General features: G+C 34.9%; 2 protein-coding genes across 3 annotated transcripts in view; both read left to right on the top strand.

The window, feature by feature from the left end:
* The window catches only part of LOC121419079 (dynein heavy chain 6, axonemal-like), a 75,770-nt gene extending 68,156 nt beyond the window's left edge, over nucleotides 1–7,614 (top strand). For both annotated transcript variants that reach the window (XM_041613376.1, XM_041613375.1), the window contains 5 exons: nucleotides 1,792–2,012; nucleotides 2,568–2,790; nucleotides 3,356–3,513; nucleotides 4,201–4,347; nucleotides 5,890–7,614. In XM_041613376.1, the coding sequence (XP_041469310.1) occupies nucleotides 1,792–2,012; nucleotides 2,568–2,790; nucleotides 3,356–3,513; nucleotides 4,201–4,347; nucleotides 5,890–6,153 (1,013 nt within the window). In that variant the 3' untranslated portion in view covers nucleotides 6,154–7,614. The remainder of the gene's footprint in view (nucleotides 1–1,791; nucleotides 2,013–2,567; nucleotides 2,791–3,355; nucleotides 3,514–4,200; nucleotides 4,348–5,889) is intronic.
* Nucleotides 7,615–11,351: 3,737 nt separating this feature from the next.
* LOC121419078 (legumain-like) overlaps nucleotides 11,352–24,343 on the top strand; it is a 28,377-nt gene continuing 15,385 nt past the window's right edge. The window contains exon 1 of the mRNA XM_041613373.1: nucleotides 11,352–11,678. Within this exon, the coding sequence (XP_041469307.1) occupies nucleotides 11,514–11,678 (165 nt within the window). The 5' untranslated portion in view covers nucleotides 11,352–11,513. The remainder of the gene's footprint in view (nucleotides 11,679–24,343) is intronic.

Below are 24,343 nucleotides of genomic sequence, written 5' to 3'. Positions count from 1 at the left end.
TGATAATGTAGGTGATGCTTTATAAAATTCTCTAATATGTCTTTCTATTAATACTCCACTAAAATAAAGTTTGTGAAAGGTTAATTGACTCTCAATAATATTTATATCTGCTGTCTTTCAGAGTGAAAATTTAATTCAAATCTAAACTTGGAATATTACTGATAAATATGTAAATATATATCATTCCTTCCTTCTTGCTCTTATCATGTCATTGCTATAGGTATAACAATGTTCATATTATAACAAAGCAAAATGAATGGTCAACAAGACAACATTTATATTGTCTAATTTATTTCAACAACAAATTCAGGTTATTTGTTGAATATCAAGAAAACTGAAATATTTCAGTCCTTATTCAAATAATTTTTAACCCCAATTAATATTTGTATTAACATGATTGCTTTAAACTGGCATGCTTTCTTCTATAACATGCATCTGTTATTCTGTTATGTACTTATTATAAATTTCCATGGAATTATCTGCATGGAGGTGCCTTTAACTTGTTAATTTCTTTACCTAGAAAATTCAGATTGGTTTTCAGATGAGGAAGGCAAGTTTTCTTGTATTCAATGGAATGGACTTCCAGACAATACAGTCAATGTGGAAAGGGATCCTTTACACTTTTACAAATTTGATGTTGCTTGTCAAACTTTCTATTGTAGTAGGAGTCAGCGCAATCTATATGTTTTATTGGCTCTTATTTTTTTCATCTTTAAGGGTGGAGAAATGTGAAAAGGGTTCATAATTTTCTTTAAAAGCCCTGTAGAGAGATGCCAACTGTTTGCAATTATTCATAAAAAAAATAAAAATAAAAAAACCAAGATGTTTTCCTCCCAAATTGGATTTACTTCTGATATCTTTTGTAGAATATCTTTTTTTTCTCCAAATAAATTCAACAGTAACATAAACCATTAAGAAGTTGGCATCTCTAACTCTATTGTACCTTATATTCTGTGTTGATGGGGACAATGTGATATTGTACTCTCCTGGTGAAGATGATTTCAATTTCAGCACATTTGATTTTCAAAACTTTCTCTGTTTTGGTTCACTCTAGTGTGTGTTATTCACTTTGTTTCTGTCTTGAACCTAGTTTTCAATTATTGTATTTTGCAGAATGAATATTAGATGGTTACTTTGTGTATGTAGTTGTAGTGAAGCACAATGGTGCGCTGAGCTTACTTTGCTTTTCATGTACAGCTGATTCCAATTGTTATGAAGTTTATATAAACTGAATAATGTTTTGTCAACATTGCTGCTAATAGTTATGGTAGTGTCAGTGTTCATGCGTATATCCATAATGATTTGAATACAATATACCTGAGTAGAACCATTACAGGAAAAGCAAACTAATGGATACAATGATCACATGAAAAAAAAAGAGGAAAGTGAATATAATAAAGTGAAATGAAAAAAAAATCCATAAACTTAATCAGAGAATCCCTAGGGTTGGTAGATTTGTGGTAACTATTTAAAACTTTTATCAGCTTAAGGATGTCCTTCAATTGATTATAAGGTCTAGTTTATTAATGAATTGTGGTTAGAGATTTCATGAAAATCAGTATGATATGTCGTTACTTCAAACCCAGGTCAGGCATGGTAGGTCCAGAATTTGAAAAAAAGCAAAATAACAAGGTATCTTTAAAACACTAAGTTTCTTTAGAATACTCAGTTTCTTTTAAAGGTTATTTTTTAAGGTAAGAGGGATACACAAGGGACTCTTGAATCAAATGAAATCAATTAATAAAATGGAATGTAAGTATTAACAGTCATTTTTTTGCATGCACTCCACAGTGTCCACACCTGTGGTCAAACCATCGGAAGAACCTCAAACACCGTCTGCCCTACTGACCATCCTACGGCAAGAGATTGACCGTTTCAATCGTCTTCTAGCGGTGATCCATACCTCACTGACCTCTTTAGCTCTGGCCATCAAAGGAGAGGTGGTGATGTCTGACCAGCTAGAGGAGATGTTCAAGGCATTGCTAAGTCAGAGGGTACCCAGGGCTTGGCAGGTGAGTCTACTAGGCTCTTTTTTAAGTTACTTGAAATAAGATTATGTTTTATGTTTTCTTTGACTATGTAAAGTATTCATTTATCCTCATGATTGTTATCATCATTGTGGTCATAGTTTTCAATGTCATCATCATCATCATCATCATCAGATTGTGATCATCAGAATCGCAATCGTCATCATTGTCATTGTTATCCCAGAGATGCAAGTCTTCAGGCTTTTGCCTGGTTTCAAGCCCTGACATCTTCCCATTTCAGAGTTTTTCAAGCTTTATATTGTTCAGAACATGTGGCTTTAGCATGATCAGGCCCTTTTTCAGGCCAAGTGAGTCAAACTTATGGGCATCCTTGTAATATCATCACAATTGTCAATATAATTATCCTTGTCATCATGATCATGATTGAATTGACGTTATACATGCCTGTTTGGTGAAAAGCAAAGTGAACAACTGTAACTGTTCAGTCTTGTAGAGTCTCTTGGGTCATCAAGAATAATTTAATAAATCTTAAAATGTTCATATATTCAGATAAGTATTGTACATTTGATATCTTTACAGCAAGCTGCGTATGAATCCTGCAAGCCCCTAGGCTCATGGGGCATTGACCTCCAGCAGAGGGTTGACTTCTTCTCCAGATGGTCTGACCTGATCATAGCAGCCAAGGAACGCAAGGAGAAGGCACTGGGAGCACAGGGCCAGGCTCCCATGGAACCAGAGGATGTGGAGAACTTGAGGGAGCAGCCCAGGAGCTTCTGGTTACCAGGATTCTTCTTCCCTCAAGGTGAGTGGATTGGTGTAGTGAAGAAGTCAGTCAGTGAATAACTTGAATGAATAAATTAGTACACAAAATTGATGGATAAATAAATGAATGATGGAAAGATAATTATTGAAACAAATGAATTGATGAATCAACAAGTGAACAGAGGAGGAATGATAATTAAATGAATTTAAGAATTAACAAATGAGCAGGATGAATGAATATTTGAATGAATGAATGAAAGAGAATTTATTTATTGATGGAGGGTCAATCAAGTTGGATAAATTATTAAGTGAATGTCTGGAATGATTAATAAAGAAAGAATGATTTTAATATATGAAACAATATGGATGAATAAATTAGTGAATTGTTTGATGGATTGATCATTAGATAAGATATAAGGTGATCAAAAGAAAGGAGTTGGATTTAATCAATTCAATCGAAAAAATCATCTAATGAATGTTTTGATTTCTAATGATTAAAAGTGATAAAAATGTACAAAAGTTCACATAATTCTTTAGATGAAGCGAAATGAATAATTATTTTTAAGAAATCTTAAAAATATTTTTAAAAATTTCTTTCCTTGTAGGTTTCCTAACAGCTGTACAACAGAACCATGCAAGAAGGGAGGGTGTGTCAGTGGACTCATTGACCTTTGACTTCCACATCATGACAACTAATGACGACACGGAGGAGAGTTTGAGTAACGTCAAACAAGATGTTAACATTCGTGAATCAGCCTTCAAGGTAGACTAAAAATAAAGTTGAACCTACCTGATGTTTTGTGTGAAGTTGTGGTCTTGTTGTATGAACATTGTTTCCTTGAATTATGAATCTAGTGATCAAATCAAATCAATCATGGCTATGTACATTAATTTACTTACATGAAATTAGTTGCTCCTTCATGTTGAATTCCCATTTGCAGCAGGAACGGGATGATACCTGCATGATGCTTTGGACACGATTGTTACAAATTTGCACATATGTACAACTGAATTCAGCAATCATGATTAATTTTCTCCATCACCTGTGCACTCAAAAAGCTAACATATTGATATAATCCTTAAAGGCCTGGTCACACCGCCCGAGTGTTGTTGGAGCGGTCGTGGAGCGGTAGGGAGAGAGGGTCGAATTTCGCTCACAAACTGGGGGAAAAAATCTAAAACGAAAATAAAAAAAAACAACAAACAATCGAAATCGAAAATGGTGAATGGTATAGCGAGTGGTGATGATATTTTTCTCTCCGCTACACGACCGCTCCAACAACGCTCGGGCGGTGTGACCAGGCCTTAAGTAACATCTATCGAACAATACCCAGTATCAATGCTAATTAGACAATAAGGATTGAAAGAAATACAAGATTTTTTTGTAAATTATTGTCCCCTAGAATGATTTCAGTAAGTAATATTTAATACATTGTGTTCTTGTATACAGGGTTCCAATCCACCATCTGATGGTGTACTAGTATTTGGTTTGTTCCTGGATGGGGCACGTTTTGATCCCTTCAATCACACCATCAAGGATTCTAGACCAGAAGAGAGGTTCTGCAGACTCCCGGAGGTCCACTTTATCCCAACCCAGGTCTGACATCTTGTACAATTTTTTCATAGATTTATTAAACTGAATAGAATTTATTTTGTATTCTGGTGTAAAACAAAAAGAGGCAAGAAAATTCATTCATCTTTATGGTATTACATTTGTTTCAAGGAGGATGAAAGCTCTTGCAAAATATGTATTGTAAAGAAAAGAGAGGATTTAGAAAAAAAAAATTATAAAAAAAAAAATAATTCTATCAAAACAAATTTAAAAAATTAGAAAGTCATGAAAGTTTGAATAAGTCTCAATTAATTTCTATCCTCAAAGTGGCATTGCAACTTCAAAATAGTAGGTTTTGTATTACTACTCTCAATTTGTTTTGTACACAAACTTGTATAATTTTTTCCATCCCCCCAAAAAGGAGAAGTCAGGTTTATGCTAAATTGGTTCAATAATAAGTTTTTGTCTCACCTGCGAAGCAAGTGAGACTATAGGCGCCGCTTTTCCGACGGCGGCGGCGGCGTCAACATCAAATCTTAACCTGAGGTTAAGTTTTTGAAATGACATCATAACTTAGAAAGTATATGGACCTAGTTCATGAAACTTGGCCATAAGGTTAATCGAGTATTACTGAACATCCTATTAGAGTTTCATGTCACATGACCAAGGTCAAAGGTCATTTAGGGTCAATGAACTTAGACCATGTTGGAGGAATCAACATCGAAATCTTAACCTGAGGTTAAGTTTTTGAAATGTCATCATAACTTAGAAAATATATAGACCTATTTCATGAAACTTGGACATAAGGTTAATCAAGTATCACTGAACATCCTGCATGAGTTTCACGTCACATGACCAAGGTCAAAGGTCATTTAGGGTCAATGAACTTTGGCCGAATTGGGGATATCTGTTGAATTCCCATCATAACTTTGAAAGTTTATGGATCTGATTCATGAAACTTGGACATAATAGTAATCAAGCATCACTGAATATTTTGTGCAAGTTTCAGGTCTCATGATTAAGGTCAAAGGTCATTTAGGGTCAATGAACTTTGGCCGAATCGGGGGTATCTGTTGAATTACCATCATAACTTTGAATGTTTATTAGTCTAGTTCATTAAACTTGGACATATGAGTAATCAAATATCACTGAACATCCTGTACGCATTTCAGGTCACATGACCAAGGTCAAAGGTCAATGAACTTTGGCCGAATTGGGTGTATCTGTTGAATTACCATCGTAACTTTGAAAATTTATGGATCTGATTCATGAAACTTGTACATAAGAGTAATCAAGTATCACTGAACATCCTGTGCGAGTTTCAGGTCACATGATCAAGGTCAAAGGTCATGTAAGGTCAATGAACTTTGGCTATGTTGGGGTTTTTTGTTGAATAACCATCATATCTCTGTAAGTTTATTGGTCTCGTTCATAAAAAGTGGACATAAGAGTAACCATGTATCACTGAACATCTTGTGTGAGTTAGAGTAGTATTCAAAGTCAGCACTGCTGCTATATTGAACCGCGTGATGCAGGTGAGACGGCCAGAGGCATTCCACTTGTTAATCCTTTACATTATCCATACAGATACCACCAGAGGGAATGATACCACCCACTCCATCCACATCAGCCCCCACACCCACCCCACCCCAGTCAGCCACTTCATCCATGAGACACAGGAACTACCCTGTCTATGAATGCCCTCTATACCGTACCTCTGCTAGGTCAGGTACTCTCTCCTCTACTGGTCTTTCTACCAATTTCGTGACCTCTATTGACCTCCCCACCGAGCAGTCACCTGATTTCTGGATCAGAAGGGGCGTGGCACTGCTTTGTCAACTGGATGATTGAAGCAGAATACATGCTATATGTATGAACAACTGAACTAACACCGAATACTGTGATTACATGGGTTTACATAGGGACCTTTGTTCCCAGTAGGCAATGAACTAAAGAATGGGGCAATATGATGGGGGAAGTCATACATGATAATCCAGCTATGTATGGAACATACACTTGATTTCTGAATTAGAATGGACATGGCTCTTATGCATCAGTCAGATATTAATACTAGTCGACATATTGTACAGGTGTCTCATGTAGATTTCTATTCTTAAACTCTAGAGCATACAAGTCGTATGGGTCCATGTACCATATGTTCAAACAGTAGATCCTCAGAGATTTTATTCCTTGGGTTGCAGTTGAGTCAAAATGGGTTGAGTTTAAGCATGTACAGTATTCATTTAATCCATGAATGATGAGATTAATACGAGTTTTAGCATGATGCTAAAGGCATGGCAAACCTTACTAATCAGATGCGAGAAAAATCATGGCTGCCTGAATGCCGTATTCAATGAGAAAGCATTCCTTATCACGTGGCATAATATATATCTTTATGAAGATGGAATGCCCAGGGACTTCCAAATGGCATCATTCTGATCCAAAGTGACACACATTATACAAAGTATCTTCTTCCCAACAAAGAGAATCTACATTGTTTTCATTTGTATAATATTAAACCAGAGTGAATAACCAAGTATGATGTGATTTCCCACCAAATATGACTCTTGAGTTGGTGCTTGACCTTGAACTACCAAAAAGTTTATTATCTTTTGTCGGTTGAAGAAAACTGGTGTTATTCATGTATCATTTCAGGTGCAATTTTTCAATTTTGACTTGTTTTTTTTCCAAATTAATTGATGCTACCTTTGTATCAAACAGAATATAATTTGTGAATAGTAAATTATTACATTGTACATAGAAATCCTTTGATAAAGTGGGTTTTTTTAAAACAGAAGTTAGAATAGATTTGTTCTTATTCTGTTATTCCTCTTTCAGACCAAGAATTCTTTTACTTCTCTTTTTGGGTTATTATTTTTGTAAACTTTTAATTGAATATTCTGTTTATATAATTCGACTGTATGCAACTTTTATAGGTTTCAAAAGATTTTGATAACCTTATCTAAACCTTGATGGGGGTATAGTCAAGCCTGTCGCATGATGAATCCCATAAGCTCATGTATAGGAAATTTTTATGAAATTGCAGTATATAGATGATGGGTATGTTGGTTTTTTTTGTAATATAAATCACAAACATCAAAACTTAAATCTACATAAAGTACTGAAATTAATGGATCACCTTATTCCTGCTTGTTTCCAATGGGGCAAACATGTTTTGAAACTAACACACCTGCATGGGTGCCGTTTCATAAAGCTGTCGCATCGCTTCATATGATTTTATGAATGACTGGAGTATTAAGTGTGAAATGCGTTTGCGCTGTAATCATAGTAATTACGGCAGCCAAGCTACAGCTGGGGTAATAATATCCAAGTCCTTTGGAAGCGCATAGAGACATTATTCATAATTGTGATATGCGCTATACAAGAACTGTTTATTATTATTATTATTATATTAAGTGCCAAAATGTGAGGGGTTTAAATGAGCAAACCATGCCTGTATTTCAAATAATTAGGTTTAAATATAGGCAAAAATATATACACTCACTTGAAAAAAAAAGAAGATTTTCCACATCTATTACCATAGTGTTTTTGCATAGCCAGGTCATTCTCATTTGAGATCGGGCATTAAACTAAGTGGCCCGAGTTTAGAGGAACTGACTATCTATGAGAAATATGAATGTAACAGTCGCAAGGTTTTCCAGTGAATAGTTCAGTTTAAAGTCTTTTTGCGCAAGAACCATTTTCTCTTTTATGTATATGGCTATGATTGTGTCTCTGTTTATTTCCTTGGACATGTAGTGCGTTAAGTCAAAATTCATCACGATCTGCACATTGAAAATATCATTATTATTTGACTGAAAATATATCTGTGTATTTCAGCTTAAGCTATATATGTAAATGAGACACACAGTTTGCTTGCCATATATCAGTTGTTCGTGAGGTTGTAAAAAAATTTATAAACAGCTTTATGAAACAGCCACCTGTTTGATAGTTTGCGATGATGTCCAGATGTTTGTTTTATGTCAACAAACTTTAGTAATTGAATGTAAGAGACTGAAGGAGTTATCTTGCAATTTGTCAATGAAACAAAGCCACTCAGTATCTAGACTGATTAGTAAACAATGGGGTCATACTGAACTTTGTCAGTAAGTTTGTTCCCTATGAGTGTAAACATCAGACTAAAAAATGTATTTGTATAGCAAAAGATAATGTTATTATCAATTTGATATAGTGTATTATTCTAGTATGTGTAGGTCATATTGAGATATATATGAAGCATTTATTAGATTCCAGTTGTATGTTCATTAACATTTGCTTTCTATTATTTATTTGTTGAGGTGCATGTAAAAAAAAAACATTGGGAGTTATCAACTGACTGGGGGGGGGGGGGGTAAATACAATACTGTAGCATTTAAGTATTCATGTTTTTTTTTAATATGTTGGTATAATTGATCTTGTCATTTGTTTTGAAGAGTGTGTGGCCTTCTTTGGTTTCATAAAACTAACTTTCCTGACATTCCTGCCATTGAATTTTCATATTTCAAAAGTTTGTTTTTACATTTATTTTATCCATGTGTCATTTATATATTAAGAAGAGAATTAATTTATCTGTTTATTAATATCATCTTTTTTTCCAACTCTTCGTTGGACATTTGAAAAGCCTTTATTTTTTTGGCCTTCCTTTCTTTAGCATCAAAAAAGTTTAAGAAAAAGGCCTTTGTGTGTGTAAAATTAACAATTTTATTGATGAGTAGATATGCACTTGAAAATTAGAATCTAAACTATGATTTTGTATATTATGTGAAATTTGGTATTGCTATTTGTGATATAAAAATATGTATCGGACATATGTCGACAAAATGAAGAGGAATCATTAAGATTATATCATGTGTGTAATAAGTTTTAGATCCGAGATACTTAAAAAAATATCATTTTAAGTAATATATGTATATAGAGTAAACCCTCTACATGAATTTTACAAGCCGTCCAACATGAATTAATACCTTTTACAATGAAATATTTTGTGCAAATGTAAGATAAAACAATAATGATTTGATTTTCTCTTTCAACATATACGCACTTATAGAGGTCTTTCAAAACCAATACAATCACTCACTCTACCGTCCTTTTTAATATATATTTACTATCACCTTGTATTTTTGTACAGTATTAGATTTATGTTATTGTTGTAAAAAATGTAAATATTGAATATTTCCATAAAACTAAATTAAATGAAGAGATGATATTAAAATGAAAATTTTCCAGAGTACTTTGTATATGTCTTTGAAGAAGTTAGTATGGGTACCTGGATATTAGAGATGATATTTCTGCTTTGAACAATAAATCATATTATCATCTAGACAGAGCGCTTTAGCCATACATTAAAAACATATATTTTGGTCTGCATCTATTTCCTGTGGAGTATCAGAGCATATCCCTAGAATGACCCAAAATCTGAAGAATATCCCTTAGGCTCCTGTACAAAATTTGCTATTGAATATGAGAGCATATTCAATAGTATATAGTGCATGCGCGAATGCGTCAAATATACAACGCGTACAACAATGAAAGCAATGCGGTGCACAGCATAAGAGCACGACACTCAATTACGTCATAATGAATTGCTTGCAAGTTGCATGACCAAATTCGATCTCATGAAGTTATGATGTCATTATGTGATAAGTGATAATGACTTGCTTAATCAAATTTCTCCCTCTTTTTTATTGTTAGGGGGTGGGATAGATGATTATAATTATATTGGATTGCTTCCTTTCATGGAATACCAGAAATATTCCACTCATCTGCGATTTGTAGAATATTTGCCCAAACTCTTGGAATATTTCTGGTATTCCATTTTGAGCCATCCAATATGATATAAATATTCAGCTCAAGAGATTTTGGTCTGATATACATTTTTTTTGTTGCAGCTGCTTCTTCAGATGGCAACTTATACATTGGTTACCAGAGATGAGGGAAAGAGTGAGTGTGTTTGAGGAAGAGAGAGAGAGAGGGGGAGAGGAAGAGGGGAGGAGGGCAAGGGGGGTCATTCTAGGGATATGCTCTGATACTCCACAGATATGAGATGTAGAAAAATGTAAGTAATAGTCACTAAGCAGGTCTGATAGAGTGAAGATGAGGGAAAGTATGCCTGTGCAAGAGAGATGGGGAGGGGGAGGTCTCTAGAGCCTCTTATAAACAATGATTTTCTTACAAAATTAACATGCATTAAGGAAAACAACCTGATACAAAAAGAATCTAAGCCTAGTATTAAGCCTATCTGAAATAATGCCATTCTTCATTCAGTACAGGAATTCAAATTGACAAAGTGTTCATATACATGTATATATGAGCATTAAACTAACAATCGAAAATTAAGTCGTACAAAAATTTGAAGCAAAGTGGCCAAGAGGTTAAATCACAAAGTAAAAAGGCAAAAAGGATTGCATGAAATTATACTGTGTTAACTTTAAACAAATCACCATCATCAAGGCCATTCTTTTCTTTAATGTTCGTAATTGTATGAAAATTTAATACTTCTAGAAAGTCCACATCATATAATTAAAGGCGAGTTGAAGGAGTAAAATTAATTCATAATTAATTGGCACATGCTGTATACACTAAGAAAACAACAATCACATGCACCCCATACACTAAAAGGGAAATTATTTCAAATTGTTTATGAACAAGATTAGACAATTTTGACTTTTTGAACACTTTGTGGCAAATTAGTGTCTGCGTGTAGACTATTTGACGATCAGCTGTTGAAGGGAAAGTCCCTTACGTAGTCTCACGAGGGGGGATGCGTAGCCTAAAACAAAATCTTTCAAAATTATAACCCCCTGTAAACGTTACTAACCTGTTTATTACATTACATACGGATCACCGCATCATTGAAACGATATTTTATTTTATGTGTTAGGAAAATATGGCAGAAAATTTTGGTTTTAAAAAGTGAAATTTGTATTCTTGTCTTTTACAGATGACAAAAGAGAGCAGAGTATTGTTGTTTGAGTAGACTATGGTTAGGCGACTTGCACTTTCTTTGTAGCTCTGTTTACGTTTGTGCGTGATTTCGTCCGCATCCGTACGCTGCGCTGCATTGTTCTTGCACCACCTGTTGATTTTCGCTATGACTATTTGACAAGCATCATCAGGCATTTTCTCAACCTCAGGGCACCTTGAGTGGCGTTAGATCCTACTGTCTGTCCAATAGCATTTCACTTCTTTGAGACTGAATCGCAGAAGGGACAATGATGAAGGCACCGTGTATTCTCTTCCTCTGCCTCGTCGGCACAACTTTTGCTTTTCCAGAGCATCTTTTTGGTTCGCGACAGTTTGCCGATCCTGACCCCGTCGTGAAACATTGGGCTCTCCTTGTTGCGGGTTCAAATGGATGGTACAATTACAGGCATCAGGTAAATTTTAGCTTTTAGCTTTAGATCTACCAATATTTGACATGGCCATTAACTTTAAATGAAAACCGTTTGCGAGGCTAGTCATTGATTTACAATATAATGAATCAAATGCCTGGGGGGGCCACTTACATTGACGAGTGGATACCAAGCATGCGCGACAAAAAAAAACACGTAAAAAGGATGTCTTTTTCACAATAGGGAACGTTACGTACGTAAAGTGATAAGGGTGTCAAAAACACAAAAATAATGAAAAAGGGGTATCTATTTCGTGAGGAAAATTACGTGTTTAGGGTCGAATTTGCGGGGATGATAAAACAAAATTAAAATGTTTTATAGAGGATGTCCTGTTTGCCCCAACTCTTCGTGTTTAGAGTCTGATTTGCGCGAGGTGTAGAATGTGGGGTCGTACTTGCCCCGGGGACCCCGACACGTCTTCAGACAGTGTCGGGGTCCTGAGTTCCACCATGTATTCTCACCGGAGTACAAAACTTCGCGATGTTTGGCATTAGAAAACCGGTGATAATAATGAATTAAAAATCTAACGATTAATATCAATCTTACCTAAACAAACTGTTCCTAAATCAGCTTAACTTTCAATTAAAACTGATGTATACAATTCCAAGAAATCCTTCGAAAGAACGTCAATTTTCGGACTTTTGTTCCAATCGCGAGATCGCCATGTTTGAAGAACGTGAAAATAGTTTCTGCGCATGCGTATATAAATATTCATAAGATGACGTCTCTGCCTTTACAAAACAAATATGCATGTAAGTCAAAACTTTCGGCAAGTCGCCTCGTGATTTAGGCATGTAATTCAATACCATTTTTTCATTTTAATTTGAAAAAAAAAATCTGTATTAATGAAAAAATAATTTATTTCATATATATTGCTATTTTGTTACATTCTGTGTTTTTATAATATATATTTTTTTATTTGTCATTTGTTATAAACTTATATTTCTTTCTCCTTTTCATTCTTTTTATGCTTTGTTTATGGGAAGGGGGGGGGGGGGAGCATGACTGTTCTCTTGGTGTGTGTGTGTTTTATATACTGAACAAATAAAATTTACGAATAGCATGATTTTTTTATAATTATATTAAGAGATATCTAGATCATGTAGAAACTTTTAGTCTGTATTATGATTATTCCCTTTGTGATTATGAGATATTAAAGAAATAGTTACAGATTCTAATTTTACATTTAGAATAACGATTTTCTTAAATATGAATCCTGATTTTATTGATGTTATTCATCTTTTTCACTTGTTATAGCAATTAGGAAGGAATGAATATGATTTTAAATGAAAGGACATACTGAAAAACAACTTTGCCTCCTTTTAAAATAAATATCAAGATATTGTAAAGAATAAATAATTATGATTAAAAAAAAAATTCTGCCGCTTTGATAATCTCTAATCACCATGGCAGTAGCATAGGTTTTTTTAATCGCCCCCCTTCTAAAGAAAATTGATACGAAACGACCTCCAATTTTATGTTGAAGACCCTTTTGTGCTTGTCAAATTCACATTAAAAACATCCAACTCACTGCCGGATCCGGGGGGGGGGGGGGGGGCAAAGCCGGCTCGTCCTCCCCCCTTGAGAAGCATAATGAAAATTTGTGAAAATGGTGTTAAAACCGTACTGTGCCCCCTCCCCTTTTTTTTTCTTGTCAAATTTTTTTCGGGCCAAATAATTTTTTTTTTGTTAAAAAGATTTCTTTCATTTTGTTTTATTTGGCTTAGCAATTTTTTTTCCTGGACGAAATTTCCTTAATTTTGGTTGGAAAACCTTTCTTCTTTTTTTTTTGCTCGTCAAATTTTTTCATTGGAAAAATTTGCCCCCCTTTTGAAAATCATGGTTCCGCCCCTAATTGAGCTCATTTATATGAAGTGCTTACACTGTCAAAAAATAATTTAAACAACACTATTTATTGTGTGAATTGCGCAGTAGTTGTTTAAACATTTTAAATAAGTGTTTAAACTCTTAAACAATCAAGCTTTAATTATTGATAATTTGATATTTGAATTTAATTATTGATAATCAAATTTTGAATTTAAACTGTGTTGTTTAAGATTTTAAATACTTGTTTAAACAATTGTGTGATTCGTGTCGTAAACAGCGTTTTTTCAATCATTTTTAACAGTGTATTTGAATGATTAGGAACAAAAAGTGACATGCAAAATATCAAATTAATGGCGCAAAATAGGCGACAGGAGATTGATGACATATGAACTTCCATCATCTAGTAATATTGTACTTTTTTCACAATTTTTATAACTGCCCCTTTACATGCTCATGATAAGGCCGTCTGCGGCCCCAAATAAATTCACTAGTAAAGAGCTGAAAAGCGGAAGAAGTAGCCTTTGTGGGTAATTGACATCATTGTTATTATATAGTTTACCGCCCTTACCTAGGGATCGGAAAAGTTGGTATTGATCAATTTGAAGAAATATATTACTTTGACCTGTAATCTTAATACAAGTTCCGTTCCCAAATATTATTTTTAAAAACTTGATGCCGCAACGAAACAAAATAGCATTAAGCCGAGATGGGAAAACGGGGAAAGGTAAACAAAGGAGAAAACTATATTTTCATGATTTCCTCGCAAACTTGCGCAGAAGCAATATTTATAGAGAAAGAAAATCCCGCAAAGCTATCTTTTTCGCCATTGCTTTCCCCTTCGCTCTCACCATTTCTCATGTTCTTTTTTTTGGGGGGGCGTTAGGATGGGGAAGGCCACCCCACCGCCTCCTTGCGACGCACTTGTTATAGAAAAATGGAAAAGGTTCATGACAAAGGCCTGACTTTTATTGGGATGTTATGACAAAATCTATCACAAAATTTGATTTCTGCATCAATACTTCAGTGGTACTGCAGTAGAAATATAGATAAGCTGATTTAGTGTCATCATTATTATTCATTAATTCTTATAAGCAAAACAATTAAGATAAAGAACGGGACGTATTCGAAAAAAGCGCCTCTTGGATGCCAGGAAAACAATCAGATAAGCAAGATTCCCGGCGAATTTATGCATCCTATATGTAATGACCAAATTCAATTCTTTGTAATTACAGGCCTACAGTGTATATCCCGCAGAGATTTATATACTCAATGATTGAGGCTTAAAGAATGCCAACAAGATGAAAGATTACATAGTAATCTAGAAACAAACATGAATTTTAATCATATTTCATGATCATCTTATAATCTCCGTTCAAACAAATTACAAATCGATATTGATATAAGCATCAATAGTATATGAAAATTGTTGGATGATAATGAGATTAGCATATATTTTCATTTCATTTATTTATTTTAAATTCTATTTAAAACATACAACATACAATTCAAATTAACAGAATGATTCATGCATGCACAGTATACAAAATAAATAAAATGGAAAACATAACAAGAGAGAAAGAACAAAATTAAAATATGTGAGAGCCAGCATTGGATTCCGTGATAATGTCTTTAAAATCATTTCACATCACGGAGTCCTCTAGATTCTAGGCTAAGTCAGCGCAGACCTTTCAGTTGCTGGGTTCCAGAAAATGGGCATCAATATCTTAAAGAGATGATTTGCTGATCACTCAATAATTTTGATCAACGAATATTTTCACAAGCGTACCTAAGAGGGGGGGTAGACAGCCCCCCCCCCTCTGACGAGTCATAACTCATGCAATGGACGTACCCCTGCCCCCATGACGAATCACAACTGATCCCGACGAGCCACAAGTGCCCCCTCTTTTGAACTTGTAGACCTTTTTTTTCTTATTTGCTTGTCAATTTTTTTTCTGGTACGAAATCATTTATTTCTGGTTGAGACAAGTTTTCTTTTTTTTTGCTTGTCAAATTTTGGGGCAGAAAATTCTGGGTACGCCCCTGAAAATATTCCTTTAATATATGAGTATTAATTAATTTCTTCGCTTGTTTATTTACCTCTATCTGTAGATTTCTATAATAATAATAATGATAAAAAAAATGTAGTACGACACCATGAGTATTATCTCTCGAAAACAAAGAAGACAAGAAGAAAATTAGAGACAAAAAAAGAGAAGAAAAAAAATGAAGAATAAAAAAGAAAAACAAAAGGCAAAAACTAAAAAAAAGGGAAGAAAAAAAACCGACCCAAAAATGAAGAGAAGGTAGGGGAACAAAATAACGAGAATAAAAAAAAGGGCAAAGGAAAATAAAATAGAACAGAAGAAAAGAAAAAAAAATGAAGGAGAAAGAAAGAAAAAACAAATAATTCAAAAGAAAATATGTTATTTCTTTCAAAGAAAAAACCAAGGCCGTATGTTGACTGGTTATCAGGCAAAGGGAAAAGCAAGAATTTACGGAACTAGACTCATGAATATTCATGTAAATCTTTCTCCGACGCATCGAATGATAGCCTTTTGTCGGGGCCTTAAGTTATATTTTCTATATGGACTTTAGTGCTATTGGCAAATCTGATGAACATACGAACTTACTGAAATTCACACATATTACGCATATTCAATTATTATTTTATTTTTAAGTATATTTTTCTTTTATTGTTTGTTTTTGTTTTTTCGCCTGTTTGCTGACAAAAATCAAATTTATCTCGTTGCCTCGTCAAAAGGCTATATCGATCCTCCATTGGTTCCTGTACAAACGACTTTTAATGCACATCGGAAAAACATCCCTCCATTTTTGCCTAGTTTTGGGACATTACTTCTTCGTTTTGAGGATTGTGAATATTGCGGCTTAAGTTGTAAGTATGTATTGATTCCTTCATTCAAATTTTGTGTAATATTTCTAATAATTATTAAATTCCCGAATCTCTTTTGGCCGATCCGGTCCGGATCCGGTGAGCTTGGGTGAAGCTGTTCGCAGCCCGAACACAGTACGTGTGCGGGCTGCCGCAGTTAGGGTCGTACTAAACCAAATAAGTTAAAGCCGACGACCGAAGGACCCGTAACAATAAAACATTCATGTACTTGTTTAGGGGTTCATTTCAGGGAATATTTGCCAAGAGTATCGTTTTGTCTTCAATACTTGTTAAGGGTAGGGTTTCACACGCCAATACTTGTTAAGGGGTGCATTTTCAGAATATGGAAATTACATGTTTAGGGTGCTTTTTGAGACCCCATGGTCGCGCATGGTATCCACTCGTGAATGGAAGTGGCCCCCCCGGGATCAAATGACAGGTACAACAACTCTAACTAGAGGGATATACGCTAATTGTCTAGTGTGGAATGCCAATGGAACTGGAAGAAGAAGAAGCATGTTTCATCGATCTAATAAATGATGGAAGGTTTCTACTTTCAATTCTTTGTATATACTGTACTAGTATTCTATTCAGTACTGTATTCCCGGGAGGGGGGGGGCACTTGACCAAAAAAGTGGTAGGGGTGTGCCGAGGGCGAGACAAAAAACGGGGGCCTTGGAGCGGGCTTATTGTAAAAAGGAGGGTCCTCGGAACAGGCTTCTGAACTACAATTTTGTGAAAACGGTAGTCCTTGGAACGGATCGCCAGCGTGTGAGTACGTGCGTATGCCCCCCTATGGAACGTGCATGATGCAGCTAGCGCGGCCTCCGCCGGGTGCGCTCGCGCAGAGACGATGGTTGGACAGCGCTCGGCGGCCGCTTTTCACCAAAATTGCAGCAGATCAATGCGACCGGAACTGCGTAACGAAAAATATGCGAAGCTTTGAAGCGGATTTCTTTCTTTTTTCTCGATAAGAACAAAATGCTATGCCTTGCCCATGGAGCGGCTTTCTTTGTTTTTTTTCTCAATAAGACAAAACTGCTATGCCTTGGAACGGAAATTTGGGTGTAAAAATGGGGGTCCCCTCCGCGGCACATACATGTACCCATTATGCATTGAGTGCCCCCCCCCCCCCCGGGACTGTATTGCGTTGGTCAAGTTTATTTGAGAGGTAAGAAACAGATACATGTCATCATTGTACTTGAATTTGATCAATCTGAATTACATACAATGTAAATTGAAGTGAATGCAGTTTTAGGGTTAGAATCAATAACATATTGAAAGGGAGGTTATTGAAATGATTAAGCCTATGTTTGTGCAGTCTCCTATAATTACGTACAAATTTTTTTTCAAATGTGATTTCTTCTGTTTTTGTTGTTGATAAGTTTTCACAAGACCTGAGGGAATTTACAAATTGTATTTTTATGACAATTTGTAAGAAATAGATTTTTAAGTTTTGAAAGTCTTTCTGTCAGTGCATTAGTGTGTGGGATAATCTAGACTGAAAAAAGGTCTAATTCAGTTAGCAAAACCCTGAAAAATTAATCAAACTCTGATGAAAATAAATAATTTTTTTTTTTAAAGTTCAGCGATAATTTTCATTAAAAACTGTTTTATATGCATCATAAATATGTAGTAGGTGGGCTGATGATGTCATGTCCCCACTTTTCACAGTATACACCCTTGTAACAGTGTGTAATGATGCGTATGGTTATCTCACACAGTAATTCTTCAAAGTTTACATTCTTGGAGGAAGAAAAAAAATCCATTGGATAAAATACAAAAGAATGAATTCAAGATTTGACATCATCAGCTAACTCATTGCATATAAATTATGAGTGCATGAAAATGCAGATTTTTGAAATGTCATGACTATTTTTATTCTTTATCCCAATTTTGATGCAATATTCATTATTTTGTTTGATTACCGGTATAAATATATCTGTTCAAATCACATAACTTTTCAGCCTGGAATACCCCTTTGATATGAAGTGAATATCAAAGTACATGTAACTATCATTTCCAGACTGAGTGAGCAAGGAATACATTGCAATGTTTTGAATAGGGGCTAAATTCATTTGTCCTTTTTTCTGATAACATGCCAAATGACATTTCATATTGAACCTTGGGCTGCTCAAGTGCTGCCCATGAAACATTAAACATTAATGCTCATGAATAGGTGTCTGTTTAGGCATTTTTATGTTCAGCAATATGTATCATATATATATATATATATATATTCTTGTTAGAAAAGTGTTTACTTTTATCATCAAATTGTTGAGTATATGCTTATTTAAGGCTCCCATAATATATATATATGATATATATTGCTGAACATCAAAATGCCTAAACATATACCTATTCAAGAGCATAAATGTTTACTGTTTCATTTGTGAACTGATGAGCTTAATTTCTTATCATGTGTTTGCATACTGCGACTTACTTGTAAGATTGGAAGAAATCATGTACAAACTGGTGAACACTTTACTAACATGAATATCAATATGTGGGACTAGAGTGAAATTTCATGGTATCTTTGGAAGAGTTTTAAAAGGTGAAGAAATAAAATATCATTGGTTTTAACATATTTTGTCAATATCATACAAATAATTAACATACACGAAAATCAAGTTTAAAAATTATTTGTCTGGGTGTTAAAATTCAAGGTCAAGGGTCATGACCTTATAAATCGCTACATTATTTGATGCATGTTTTGGATTCCTCTCTGAATTTCCTTTTGTTTGGTACCAGTTTCGTGAAAATTGGTCAACGCGTTACGACGCAATGGCCATTGAAAGTTGAAGGTCATGCCCATTTTTGTCAAAACAAGGAGAAAAGGGCGGGCCGTAGCGCGAGAACCGACGGACCGATTTGACTATTTTTTTTGTTTTGTGCGTGGGCCATGGTGAATTTTATGTGTACCAATTTACAACAAATTCCGAGAGGGTCGGGTGCAAAATTGCACTTTCATTGGGTGAATTGGCATGGAATGACCCATTTTCAAAGGGAAAATTATGAACTACTCTCAAGATTTCTCCTTGATTTTGCAAGAAATTGGTTGTAAAATGAAAAAAAAGGAGGTGTCTTCGAAAAAAGCATAAAATTTTTTTTTTTCGCACTGCTTTTACCTTGAATCTCATTATTCTCTGCATAAAAGGGTGAAAATAGGTGAAATACATGTATCTTTGTTGAGGAATCTCTGAAATGGTCATGCACTACCCCTTTTTAACACAAAGTGGGCCGACCAGGATTGAGTTCCTCATCAATTTGCTGCCTACATGTAATTCCCAGTACTACATCCAACATGTATAATTTTAATTACGGTACCATAATACATGTCTTATTTGTGAATTTTCTTTGCCAAGTACATGTGCTTGTGTGTTTGCAAATTAAGGTAGGCATACTTATTGAATCATTGCCGTTCTTTGTTCCAGTGAAATTTGTTATTTTTATAAAACATACAGTAGATTTGCAATACTATTATTGTGGAAGATTCTGAATGCTATGTGCATCATAAAGGCTTCAGGCCACTCGCCATTGACTGTAGATTTATGCAGAACAAAATAATTGAGTTGAGATTTTAAGAGGGGTCACCATCAGACTGACATGGTACCCATGTGTGTCCCTCATAATGTCCAAGAGTTCTGACGTACTGTAAGGTGTCAATAACATTTTTTAAAGAGATATTTTTCAGTCTTACATTCAAAGTTTTAAGGGAAAGGGTTATATTTTACATAATCTTACACATGACTTTTATGGGCACATAAACGCCATTTACATGTATGGGTAGAATTTTACACCAAGGAGTATGCAGGTATCATGCCGGGGGGGGGGGGGGCACTCGACCAAAAAAGTTGTTGGGGTGGGCCTTGGAGCGGGCTTATTGTAAAAAGGCGGGTCCTCGGAATGGGCTTTGGAACTACAAATGTTTGTGAAAACGAGGGTCCTTGGAACGGATCGCCAGCGTGTGAGTGCGTATGCATCCCTATGGAACGGTCATGCGTGCATGATGCAGCTAGCGCGTTGTGTTCATTCTATCATGGGTGTGGGGCCATGGGGCAAAATATTGAGTTGTGATATTCATGAATGCGATCTTTTCCTGAGAATGACCACCATTCAGAATGGTATCATGCCCATCAAGTAGAAGAATTAGAAAAGTGTATTTTGTTGATATTGTATGCATCTTGATAATTAAGAACTGCATATTTGCTTTTAAAAATATGGTGAAGCTGATTTGTCATGAATCAGTTATTATATTCATCAAAGTTTTTTTAGTAACAGAACTCTTCATTTATGACTCAGTTTATAGTATAGATTAAGGTATAATATAAGTTGATATCTCTATTTGTGAATGAGCCATTGTGTATCAATTGTTTGTGTTCTGTGTAATCGCAAACATGCGGATACTTGTATCTATTTGTGTAAATATTGATTCTGTTTTTAAAAGTCTGAATAAAAATGTTAAGTGGTGTCACAAGACATCACAAGACGTCATCCTTGTTTTAATAACCTCTACTGCTTCTAAATGTAGCTTAAACTAAAGATGACCCTGCAAAACTAAGCTAAGCAATTGATTGTAAGAATGATTTTTACAATTGATTAAATTGATCATTATGTGCAATTGATCAATTAAATCAACTCTACATGTACGATCAGTCAATGATGTTTGTGTCACAGGCACCAGAAGTTGAGAACAAACTTTTAGTATTGTTATTGATTTTACTGATAATATATGTATGTGTGTTGTATCAGTGATGCACAATGAGATCACATGTGCAGGCTTGTCTTTATTATGTTTTTAACATTGTTTATCTTCAAAAGAACCAACTTGTGTTTTGAAATTTTAAATTTTACTTTATACATGTATCGATATGGCACAATCTGAGAATATACTAAGTAATCAAAGAGATCCTCTAATGACATTCATTGTTTTCATGAGAGTAAATTTTGTTTTTAATTTTGAAAGTGATTATGGTAATTATATGATTAAGCCATAATATTACATGTACTTTTCAATTTCTGTATCCATATTGGAACAATTTTTGTTTCGCCTGCATAGAGTGAGACTATAGGCGCCAATTTTCTAACCGCGGCTGTGACGGAGGTGACTGTGGCATCAACATCAAATCTTAACTGAAGATTAAGTTTTTGAAAAGACAGCACAACTTGAAAAGTATATCGATCTAGTTCATGAATCTTTACATACTTAAGGTTAATCAAGTATTAATAATCATCCTGTCTGAGTTTCAGGTCACATGACCAAGGTCAAAGGTCAGAGCATCAATGAACTTAGACCATGTTAGGGGAGTCAATATCGAAATCTTAACCAAGTTTAAGTTTTTGAAATATCATCATAACTTAGTATATGGACCTAATTCATGAAACTTAGTCATAAGGGTAATTATTACTGAACATCCTGGTATGTAGTTAACTTTGAAAGCTTATGGATCTGATTCATAAAACTTGGACATAAGAGTAATCAAGTATCAATGAAAACCATGCGAGTTTCAGGTCACATGACCAAGGTCAAAGTCAAAGTACAATGAACATTGGCCATTTGGGGGGTATTTGTTGAATTACCATTGTAACTATGAAAGTTTATGGATAAAGTTTATGAATTGTGGACATACATGTAGGGGTAATCAAGTAACACTGACAAGTCTTAGGTCACATGATCAAGGTCATATGTCATTTAGGGTCAATAAATGTAGTATTGTATCATTATGGTGTTTTTTGTGAATAATTATTTTATAGTAGTATTCAAAGTCAGCACTGAGCACTGCTATATTGAATGGCGTAATGCAGGTGAGACTGCCAGGGGCGCTCCACTTGTTTTTATTAGGTGGTCTGTCATTTATGACAGATCACCTCTTAATTTCGTCAGAATTTTCTTTTTATTTCTTTATTTATTTTTACGGATTTTCTTGTCGCCAAGATATCTCAAAATGGACTTTATCAATTTCATTGAATTTCATGTCATTTATAGGATCTATCATGGACACGTCAAAATAAGCTTTTCAAGGTCATCAGGTCATGATGACGTCATCTAGGCGCCATTTTGTAAATTCACATTATCAATCATATCTCCATTATCAATTATCAAAAATAGATCAAATTAACATCACATCAACTTCAGGTCAAGGGTCATCAGGTCATGTCATCAAAGGTCACCTGGAGGTCACGACGTGGGTGTACGCGCGCGTCAAAATTTCAAAATGCTCAAAATCACTTTTTGACCGAACGAGAGTACGTTTTAGGTCATTTAAGCATTTCAAAATTTTGCACGCGCGCACACATGCGCGCGCGTTTCCGCGCGTAACGCCTTAACGCAACGCAGAAACACCGTTTTTTTTACTTTTACATCATTTCATTGATAATAAAATTCTGAACAATTTGATTCCTTGATCGACCTTCTACGACCATTAATAACGAAACTAACACCCGTTAAAGTTTGCAGCACGTGTGCGCGCGAGCTCTCACTATAGGCCATATATGGGCAAAAACATGCCTATTGAAAATTCACTGTAGATCTTTAAATAATCCGTTGACCCCCAATTTTTTTTTCATATATCGATAGAGTATGAGTTGTAGATTTGATTTCATGTCACCATTGTCCCTAAATTATATCGTGACGTCATCAAAATGGCGCCTAAACTAAAAATTTCATTTTTTCAAAAATGACGTCATCAAATTTATGCAAATTTGGTTGTAACTTCTCGAATATAGATCGTTTTTCCCCCAGATTTCGATATGTTGTAGTTTAGAATGTACTCTTTCTCGTTAGTTGTCATGAATTTTCGTTTTGAGAAACGCATCATTGCGTAAAACAGCGATGAAAAGAGGCATGTCAATTTTCCTCATTTTGCGTGTAATCTCTATGGGACATGACTTTTTCTCAAAACTAGATTCGACATTTCGCTATTTCGTAAGCCATATCTCCATTTTTTCTTGTCAGTTTTCCTTAAGCTTTTAGTATGTTGTAGCTGAGAATCTAAGCTTTCGGAAGTGTGCCCTTTATTTTTTGATCAGATGCCGGGATCATGCCCGTATTTCACTTGCAAAATTGGACTTGTAATTCTCAAAATTGCTTACGTGTATTCTCTATGGGGAATATCGTGGCTTTGACTGCTTTCTAAAGGGCGCGGGTTCGAGTCCTGCGGTGAACAAGATGATTTTTTTTTCACTTTTTTTTTCTTTTTGCCACTTCTTACATCATCCTTTATGATAATTAAAAGGTATAAAAGTTGAAATTTAGCAAGATAAAACAGATTATAATTGATTTTTTTCATATCACATGTGTTTTGCGTGTAATCTCTATGGGACATGACTTTTTCTCAAAACTAGATTCGACATTCCTCTATTTCGTGAGCCATATCTCCATTGTTTCTTGTCAGTTTTCCCTGAGCTTTTAGTATGTTGTAGCTGAGATTCTAAGCTTTCGCGAGTGTGCCCTTCATTTTTTGATCAGATGCCGGGATCATGCCCGTATTTCACTTGCAAAATTGGACTTGTAATTCTCAAAATTGCTTACGTGTATTCTCTATGGGGAATATCGTGGCTTTGACTGCTTTCTAAAGGGCGCGGGTTCGAGTCCTGGGGTGAACAAGATGATTTTTTTTTCATTTTTTTTTTCTTTTTGCCACTTCTTACATGATCCTTTATGATAATTAAAAGGTATAAAAGTTAAAATTTAGCAAGATAAAACAGATTATAATTACTTTTTTCATATCACATGTATTTTGCGTGTAATCTCTATGGGACATGACTTTTTCTCAAAACTAGATTCGACATTCCTCTATTTCGTGAGCCATATCTCCATTTTTTCGTGTCAGTTTTCCCTGAGCTTTTAGTATGCTGTAGCTGAGATTCTTAGCTTTCACACCTGTGCCTTCATTTTTCGATCAGATGCCGAGATCATGCCCGTTTATCGCTT

This window comes from Lytechinus variegatus, chromosome 7 (genome assembly GCF_018143015.1).
Source record: "Lytechinus variegatus isolate NC3 chromosome 7, Lvar_3.0, whole genome shotgun sequence".
Lineage (NCBI taxonomy): Eukaryota > Metazoa > Echinodermata > Echinoidea > Temnopleuroida > Toxopneustidae > Lytechinus > Lytechinus variegatus.
The sequence above is the reverse complement of the archived record's forward strand: the minus strand, read 5'-3'. Positions and strand labels throughout refer to the sequence as shown.